The 9,741-nt window shown below is 44.9% G+C and overlaps 1 protein-coding gene across 1 annotated transcript; it reads right to left on the bottom strand.

Moving 5' to 3' along the window:
- Positions 1–325: 325 nt before the first annotated feature.
- On the bottom strand, positions 326–8,901 carry LOC125449541 (probable G-protein coupled receptor 139). Its single transcript, XM_048525359.2, has 3 exons — positions 8,809–8,901; positions 5,536–5,880; positions 326–546 (listed from the first exon to the last, which is right to left on the bottom strand). Exons 1-3 carry the CDS (start codon positions 8,873–8,875, stop codon positions 326–328), a joined length of 633 nt encoding a protein of 210 aa, XP_048381316.2. The 5' UTR covers positions 8,876–8,901.
- Between the last annotated feature and the right edge of the window lie 840 nt (positions 8,902–9,741).

The following is a 9,741-nucleotide window of genomic DNA, read 5'->3' as shown; positions in this document are numbered from 1 at the left end:
GGGCCCAGTGTCTGTCCGTGGGGGTGCAATGTGGTCCCGATGGTGGGCAAGGAGACACAGTGCGCTGTGACCAATCAAAGGTCACGGATCACACACAGCGAAGTGTTGTCCATGGTAACCATTGTGACTGGCAGTGTGATGGAGTTGAGACTGTCCCTGCCCTGACCAGTCCATCAGCGCCGCACGGCCAAGAGTGAGACTGTGTTGTTGGAGAGAAGAGGCTTGCTTCCCTGTGACTGAGGAAACAACACCCAACACAGGGAGGGGATAGGGGCCACCCAGCCTCGTAACCTCTGTCCCTCAACATGAGCAGTGAGGCCACAGCTCATGAGACGGTCACCATGACGATGGGTGGGAGCAGCAATAGGGGCGAGTGAGACTGAGTCCCAGAGCTGGAGGCAGTCACACTGCACACAGACAGACCAGGGAAACTGTTCCCTTGAGGACCAGCCAGACTGAGCCCATCCTGACCAGGGGGAGGACCAGCTCTTGAGGCAAGTCCCACTCTACCCGTCTCCCCATCATCACCATCAATCCCATTCAAGGCTTTTGATAAAAAAAACTTCACAGTTTCCAGACTCAAATAAAAGAGAACTTCTCTGTCACTACATTAGACCATTCAAAATTTCCTCAGTCACACCCATCAATCTCTACTCAGCAGTAGACCCTTCTCCAACTAAATCAGAAACAGTTTCTCAGGTCAGTAGAATAGGTCAGTCTTAAGCTTGGACAGGGGAGATCTCTTTGTTGGGCAGAGCAGTGGCATGTTCACCATCCGCTATATCTGGTTCCATTCCCTCCAGAAAGGTTTTCCAGATTGACTTGGGCCATGTGACAGTTGAGGGGAGGGTCTGGACCAGTATAGCTGGTGACATGTCAGCAGTTGGACCCGACAAAACATTGTGACTCATCTCCACACCACTTCATGTTCCCCACCTCTCTATTTCTCCTTCCCTGTGTTGACAGATAAATGGAGAGCACAACCTGTGGAGAGATCATCAGCCTCACTGGGATTCGGAATGTGAAGGAAATTGTCCTGAGAGATAATCCTCTCTATTCCAGAGTACTCTCAGGCTTTGCTGACACCATTGAAATAAATTTAATGTAAGTTACTCTGTTAGGCAAAATACAATCCTCAAAATTTTCCTCTTTTTGCTTCTCACACCTCCTGGAATCACTAGGACATGCGCGTTTACAAAGTGCTTCATTGCCCAGAGTTTGATTTTGTCACTTGTATTTCAACATACAAGAGGTTGTTTGAAAGTGTCAGTCCTGAGGGACTTTGATCAATTTTACTTCAAACAGACGTTTTCAGTTTGCAATCACAAGGGGATTAAAATAAGATAAAACGTTATAACATCGCTCTGTGTCATCAGTTTTCCAGCACAATTACATGTATTCAATAAATTGGACTGTTTGAATGGACACCAAATGCTATATTTCCAAATTTGCTGAAGACCCAAAGCTCATTTGGAAAATGAGGTGTGAAAGGGTCAGAGAGAGAGGTTACATTGGACTGAACAGACTCTGTGTCTGGGCTATAACATGACAGGTGGAACAGAAATTATTGTGATGTCAGTGATTTTGTTACAATTGAGATTGAAACCTTTGGAGGGTAATAAATTTGACAGGGCGGCAAAGTTTTGGGGGTGGGGTAAGCAGCGTGTTTCCAGACTAGGGCAAATACAGAGGGTGGGGGTGGGGGTGGGGGCGGAGTAAAAGAGAAGGCTGTATGGAGGTGGGAGAGGAAGAGAAAGAGAGAGTTAGGAGGTGAAAGAGAGAGCAGTGGAGCCGGAGAGAAAGAGAGCAGAGGAACAGAGAGAGAAATCAGAGCAGGAGAGAGAGAAAGAAAAAAAGGAAAAAGAACTGGAGAGATGTCGAGAAAGGGACAGACACAAAAAGAGAGAGAAGAAACCAGACAGAGGGAGAGGCTGACTGTGAGAGAGAGAGAGAGCAGGAGGCAGTGATGGAGAAGGTAAAATAGCAGTGTGGTAGGATGTTCCAGCCAGTGCTCATCCACTGCACCCATTGTATTTCTTCTTTTTCCTCCCTCCTCCGTTCTCTGGCTTCTCTTGGCCTCAGAAAACCGGCACCAGCCTCCGAAACCCAGCTTCTGGAGTGTGGTCGGGACAGACACCAGTGACCAGCGACCGGGTGGGAGATTGGGGTGGGGGTATTGGCCCAATGCAAAGTGGAGAGGACGGGGGAGTCACCCTGTGGTCAGACCCTCCTGCTGCAGAGAGACTTTGGAGAGAGACTGATGTTTGTCTCTTGAAGTCTGCTTCTTGTTTTTCTGACCTGTGCTTATACTGTGTGTAGCTGTGATGTCATGTTTTCTTCTTCATTTCTCTGTTCTGTAACTAAGGATTGTACCTGAGATGGCGCTGCCAGTGACAACTTAGAAACTTCTCACTGGGCTCATTTGAGAACAAGTGACAATAAAGCTAATTCAGTTCAATTTAAGAGAAATAAAAACAGGACATGCTGCCAGGGGTGGGGGACAGAGAGAGAGAGAGATATACCCAGAGGAAGAGAGAGCATAAAGGAGTGAGAGAGAAAAGGAGAGGGCTGTCAGTAAGTGAGAGAGAGAGAGAGAGAACCAAAGAGAGAGACAGAGCAGAGATTGTGGGAGAAACAGACACAGAGAAAAAGAAAGGAAAACAGAGCACAAGGCAAAGAGACTGAAAAGGGAGAAGTCAGTCAGATACAAACAGCAGTTCAGGAAAGACACAGAATCTGGAGTGGTGATACGCAGTTACAGTTGGTCCCAGTTCTCTCTCTCTCTCTCTCTCTCTCTCTCTCGATAGTTTCTCACGTTCCCTCTCTCCCATGAGGGATAGACCCTGCTCCTGGGTTTTGCATCAGCCTGGTGCTGCTTCAGGGAAAGGGTTACAAGACACACACACAGACTCCCAGGTCTGTCATTCAAACCCCTCTCCCCTCCCAAATCCTAGCTCATTCAGTCAGTTTCCAGGTCCCTCCCCCAGTGTGGAGCAAACTAGTTGGTTTCTTTTTGAGATTACAAGGGCAGAGCTAGAGAGAGAGGAGGTGTGAGAGATAGCAACAGCTCCAATATTTCAGTGTGGAGCTAGAGGAACACAGCAGGCCCAACCTGAAACGTCAGCTGTCTTGCTCCTCTGATGCTGCCTGGCCTGCTGTGTTCCTCTAGCTCCACACTGTGTTATCTTTGACACCAGCATCGGCAGATCTTACTATCTCTGAGCTCAACAGTTCAGTCCAGATTGTCTGTCCCTCCCTTCCCTTACCCACACACATACACACACACACACACAAACCACACAGAGACAAAGCTGCAGCTTCGAACCAGCTACAATACACACGTTTATTTAAACAGGGGAACACAGGTTTCTGTAGCCGGGAACACAGGTTTCTGTAGCCAGGAACACACATTTATCCCACAAGGGACAGCAGCATTTTCACACAGACCAACACAAGGTGGGACTGGGACTGAAATGAACCAGTAAAGTCAGCAAGTTTACTTTTCAAATGAGTTTCTGAAGTCAAATGTCAATCCATTTCACAGACAGACATCTAGAGATTACAAGTATCTGTTGTTTTTTTTCTTTTGTGTGATGTGGGCATTTCGGGCTGGCCAGCATTTCTTACCCATCCCCAGTTGCCCTTCAGAAGGTGGTGGTGAGCTGCCTTTTTGAACCGCTGCCGTCCTCCTGTTGTTGGTTGACACACAATGCTGTTAGGGAGGGAATTCCAGGATGTTGACCCAGCGACAGTGAAGGAACGACGATATATTTCCAAGTCGGGATGGTCAGTGGATCGGAGGGGAACTTTTAGCAGGTGGTGTTCCCATGTATCTACTGCCCGTGTCCTTCTCGATGGAAGTGGTTTTGGGTTTGGAAGGTGCTGTCTGAGGATCGTTGGTGAATTTCTGTTGTGCATCTTGTAGATCGTGCACACTGCTGCTCCTGAGCATCAGTGGTGGAGGGAGTGAATGCTTGTGGATGTGGAGCAAATCAAGCAGGCTGCTTTGTCTTGGATGGTGTCAAGCTTCATGAGTGTCGTTGGGACTGCAATCATCCAGGCAAGTGAGGAGTACTCCATCCCACTCCTGACCCGTGCCTTGTAGATGGTGGACATGCTTTGAGGAGTCAGGAGGTGAGTTACTCGCTGCAGTATTCCCAGTTTCTGGCCTGCTGTTGTAGTCACTCTGTTAATGCGGTGAGTCCAGTTGAGTTTCTGGTCAATGGTAACCCCCAGGCTGTTGATAGTGGGGGATTCAGTGATGGTAAGACCATTTAATGTCAATGGGCAGTAGATAGATTGTCTCTTATTGGTGATGGCCATAGACTGTCATTTGTGTGGCACGAATGTCACTTACCACTCGTCAGCCCAAATATAAGCGTTGAATGTATAAACGGCCATGAGATTTTGAACAGAATCGACTCTTCCATGACAACAGGCTGAGGGACTACTCACCACAGTTCCATTTCTCATTGACATCTCATCTGTAAAAGCTGGGAATGAGCTGATGGACACCGATAGTGTTTCAGATTCTTAAACTCAGGGCAGTGTCAGTTACTGCACACAGAATCTATATATACGTGTCTGTGCGTCAGTGTGTCTGTATGTGTGTTGGCGTGTCTGTATATGTGTGCGTTTCCATTCCTGAATGTGTGTATATTCACGTGTTTTTGTCTCTGTCGATGGATGTCTGTGTGTTCACCCGTGTTTCTGTCTCTGCCTGTGTGTGTCTGTCCACCTCTGACTGACTGTGTGTGTGTATCTCTATGTCCCTGTGTCTCTCCGTGGATGTATCTCAGTTAGAAACCTCTGTTGCTTGGGGGGCTGCATCTATTGAAATGGTGTTAAACTGCCCTCGATCTGTCTCTCTGTCTATTCTTCTTGTGTTTAAGGTGATACAATGCTGTTGGTCCATGTTGTTGTGTGTCTGTGCGCGCCCACTTCTCCCAGAAATGGGACACAAACACCGTTGTTCCATTTGTGAATGAGGATATTGTTTTATGTAAAAGAACAATTTATTGCTTTCTTTATCTGGTATCTAAATTTGGACTGTGTCACCCCATAAATAAATGCATTTGTACAGCAACTTAAATTCACCAACATAACTCCAACTTGTTCAAACACATGTAAAGAATGATTTTCATTTAAAGGATAAATTCCAGGAATAATCTTGCAAATGAAATTTATCACATATATCGACCACAAAATTATAAAGCTGCCAGAAATGGTAAAGAGTAAAATTATAGACATCCTTCTGCTCTCCATCTCTGGATCACTGCGATTCTTTCCCTTGCTCTGACCCCTCAGTCCCTTACGGACTCGACTGGCCACTATAATATGTCTGACTGTTAGAGCGTTGAGCAGCAGAATTAGAATGAATGGCAGCAATGGATGAAAAATTGTAATGAACCATTTAAATCCTACCCAGATGGGTTCAGTATAATAGCTTGGCTTTGAAAAACAGAGCCATGGCAAGTTGTAAAGTATTGTATAAGGTTGATATCTAAAGTAGATAAAGTCTAACATGCATCAAACACATTACAGTGCAGGTTGTTGATAGGACTACAACTGCATTTCTCTTTGTGCAATATTTAGTTTTCAGTTTCTGGCAGCAAATAGTGACAAATCGATCAAAGCTGAAAGTGACTGTGAACCAAACAGAGCAGGAGGTGGCTGCTGTTGATGAGACATAGATGATGCTGCACACAGGAGTGATATCCAAGAAAGATAATGGGAAATAATAAGCATTGATCTGCCTCAGTATGACCTCAGAGATGAGAACTATCAGATCTGATGCTGCCATGGCCACCAGGTAGCAAGTTGTGCATGAAGATAGGCCACAGTTTCCACGAGACAGGATCATGATTGCCAGTAAATTAACTATAGTGGAGAGAAAAGAAAATAGACAAAAATACTTTGAAGCGAACAGACTGTCCGAGTCTCGGCAATTATATTTGCATTCTGGTACCAAAAGGACATGGTCTTTGAATTACAATAAATGTTTAAACATCACAAATATGATCTCAGTTCAACTCAGACTTGTCCACTTCAAGATTTAGCAAACAAAGAGTTGAAGGGATGAGTCTCAGTTCACCTCCTGAATGCTGTTTTATTTCTTTTCAAGTTTGATTGAGGTTTTCCATCTGTAACTTCGCTTTCTCAACTGTTGTAACATTTACCAGCCTGTTGTGGGAAGGCAGGAAGCTGAAGGGAACTGAACCCAGCACCCATGAAAATGTAAGCTGATTTCTTATCATTCTGGTCAAATGGGAATGATTTTCTTTTACTTCCACACCTTTTCAACCTTGTAGTCATGAAAAGCTAAGGTCCCATAACTTTGAAGATAGGATCCTGTTCTGGTTTAATCTTATGAAGTGGTCAGACACACTTACGTTTGGACAGTACCTGGACCAGAATTCCATTCCAGATTCCACCATGCCACCCCATTTCCCACCAGACACCTGGAACATGTGTTTACTAGCTACTTGCAGATAAAGAGCATACGAATGGAACATGGTGCCAGAAAGGTAGATTGACCCCTAAATTGGAGCGATCAGCTTATGAGCAAAATTCATACGTGTTGAGAGGATGTTTCCCCTGATGGGGGAATCAAGGACAAGTGAACATTGTCTCTGAATAAAAGGGGACATCACCAGGTGTATATCTCCCTCACTTCCCGTGTCAGCCTTTCACCAGGACCATTCCCTCTGGGACACTCTGGTCCACTCCTCCTTTACTCCCAACACTAGCTCCACCCCGCAACTGCCCCATAGCGCCATCCCCCACAGCCACGGAAGATATGACATCTGCCATTTACCTCCTCTCTCCCCAGTATCCAAGGGTCCAAACATAGGTTCGAGTAATCTAGTCTACTGCATTCGCTGCTCACAATGTGGTCTCCTGTGCATTGGGGAAACAAAGTGCAGACTGGGTGACTGCTTTGCAGAAGATCGACATTTTGCCTGCAAAAACATCCCTGAGCCTCCAGTTACCTGCCACTTCAACACACCCTGGTCACTGGCCAATACCTCTGTCTCAGGGTTGCTGAAGTGCTCCAGTGAAGCTCAGTACAAGCTGGAGGAACAGCGTCTGATTTTCCACTTAGGAACTTTACACCCTTCCGGACCCAATATTGTGTGCAACAGTATTCAGGCTTAGGCATTTCCATGTACGAACCCCAATCCCCACAGACCAGGCCTTGTTATCAGATTGTTTGCTATTACACCCAACACATTATAAGCCACTAACAGTCTCCAAATACAGCTATTTACCCTCCTGGCCAGATCTTTTTCCACTTGTTTTGTCTGTCCAACAGCTCTCTTAGGGTTTTATCCCCATCTATAGTTTACTCCTTACCTCCACCCCTCACCCTATCTTTTACATAAAAACCAACATTTTCGTAGCTACCACCAGTTCTGAGGAAGGGTCACTGGACCTGAAATGTTAACTCTGATTTCTCGCCACAGAGGCTGTGAGACCTGCTGAGCTTTTCCAGCAAATTCCGCTTTTGTTTCTGACACCTCCAGTTCAGTTGTCAATCTTTGGCAATACAAGAAAATAGTCACAGAACAGGGATTGTGATGAATAAAATGTCCATGTAAATAAATGAAAATACACAGTTAGTCACATCACACCTGTTGAGAGAGAAGCTGTCAGGTTGTGGTTCACATCAGGAATGAACGGGTTGAAAACATTGATAGAGCCTGGGGGGATATTTAAAGAGGAGAAGCTCATGGTTCTGTGGAATTGTGAATGATTTTACTGAAAGGAGAATGTGGAAAAAGTGCTAGAAGATGGATCAACGGAGATGTGGATGGTTTAATCAGGAAAAGACAGTGTGTGGTGAGACAAATGCTCCAGGTCACTGTCAATTTGACGGGGAAAGCCACAGAGATCCTAGGGTCATGGAGGAGCCTGTGAGACATGTATCAAAGTGTAATTTCCAACTGCAGCAGTAAACCCTTTATCTTCCAGCCCATGTCATTGCCAGGAGGCACAACGTGCCCAATACGATGCTGATCTTTGTTGTCGAGTCCAGTTTAATAGCATTTGAAACCAAGAAAGAGAGGCTGGGGGTCGGGGTTGGGTGAGGGAGTCACGCCAGACTCAGAGAGAGAGAGAGAGAGAGAGAGAGAGGCAGGTAGTTTAAAACCGTCCAAACTGAGATGTCGAGACTGAGCCCAAACTTTTGTCAGAGCAAGGAACCATGTCATGAGCAGGGACAACACCACCCTCTATCACAATCAGCAAATTGGACAAAGTTCCGCTGAACCTCTGTGTGATCTGGGTGTCCTGTACAAGAGGGAAATGTGGACTGGAGATTCGGATAAATCTGGACAATGAAGCAAATGAGAACAAAACCAGTTCTGTTCCAACAGAATCAGTTCTGGAGAGGGGTCACCAGGCTCAGAACATTAACTCCGCTTTCTCTCCACAAGGGCTTCCAAAACCTGCTGAGTTTCTCCAGCAATTTCTGTTTCTGATCAGAAAATATCTTTTCTTTTTCAGAAGGAAATGAGAGCTTTCTGTGCTGTCAATGCAGTGATTAAAAGCACCGATGCCTATATCAAAGCATCACTGCTTCTAGAATCTGCATCATTGTACTAAACACATCATGCACAATACAATCAGAGCGTCACTTGGATCTGAGGCAGTAAATCAAAACTGCGGAGTTCATTCAGACCATTCCATATTTTAGAAATAAAATGATAAAAGTGATCCAATATCTGTATAAAATCCATCAGCAGTGTCAGTCCCACAGTAAATCCAAGGGCAGCATGCTTAGAGTTTCAGTGGTATCTCACTTACCTGGAACACCAATGACAGCCAGGATCATGTAATATATTTTGTTGGCACTGAGAATAATTCCGTGCATTTTCTGACTGCAATACTCTGCCTCAATGAACAATCTGACTGAATTAAACTGCGAGTTAATGAAGCCTGTTATCTATACTCTCTGGAAATCTCCACAGGGACATGAGGATTGCAGTGTTTTCAAAGCTTCCCTTTAAACCATTTGGTTATAGAAATTCTGGCAGCGACCCGTGTCAGAACACTGTTGTTTATAGAATATGATGATAAGGAATTGTTAAAGAATAAAATTGAATAATTCATGTAAGTCAGTGATTTTTTTGTTGCAAAAGTGTGCAGCATTTAATGAAATAAAATTCACAAAGAACTATATTAAAGTCAGTTCAATTCAGACAAGGCAAAGTTATCATAATCTTGATCTTTCATTAGAGAGAGATAACTGGTGCTGGTTTAACCTGAGGGTCACCACTCTTCAGGCAAAGGTAGAGATTGGAAGGAGAGTCCTTCAAGATCACATGAGCTGGTGTGACATTTGACCCTCTGCTATTGGCCCTGGTTTGCATTGCAAGCCAGCTATCCAGCCAACTGAGCTAAACCAAAGTCCATGCATGGCCGATCCTACAAAAAACTTATCAAAGTTTCCATTTGCGGCCTTTCACTGTAATGAGGAAGCCAAGATACTGGAGCCGAATTTGCAGACCACACACAAAATGGTGGAAAGGCAAATTGTGAGAGGGATACAGATGGTTTGCAGATAGATATTGACAAGTTAAGTGAGTGCACAAATAATGGTAAAATGAGTGGAATAGGGAAAATGTGAAGCTGGTCATTGTGTAGGGGACAACAAAAGAACAGAATATTATTTAAATGGAGACAAGCAATAGGAAGCCGTTTATCTTGCGCAGGTAACACATAAATTTAGCACACAGT

Source organism: Stegostoma tigrinum, unplaced genomic scaffold, assembly GCF_030684315.1.
Source record: "Stegostoma tigrinum isolate sSteTig4 unplaced genomic scaffold, sSteTig4.hap1 scaffold_300, whole genome shotgun sequence".
Lineage (NCBI taxonomy): Eukaryota > Metazoa > Chordata > Chondrichthyes > Orectolobiformes > Stegostomatidae > Stegostoma > Stegostoma tigrinum.
This window is presented reverse-complemented; position numbering and strand designations above follow the sequence as displayed.

What these genes read in the sequence shown, in the direction of transcription:
- LOC125449541 (XM_048525359.2), bottom strand. Translation starts at nt 8,875, where the DNA reads ATGCACGGAATTATTCTCAGTGCCAACAAAATATATTACATGATCCTG. An exon ending in GGCTGTCATTGGTGTTCCAG is followed by an intron (nt 5,881 to 8,808) that starts GTAAGTGAGATA and finishes TCTCCACTATAG; the next exon opens with TTAATTTACTGGCAATCATG. An exon ending in AACAACCTGCACTGTAATGT is followed by an intron (nt 547 to 5,535) that starts GTTTGATGCATG and finishes TTTTATCAAAAG; the next exon opens with CCTTGAATGGGATTGATGGT.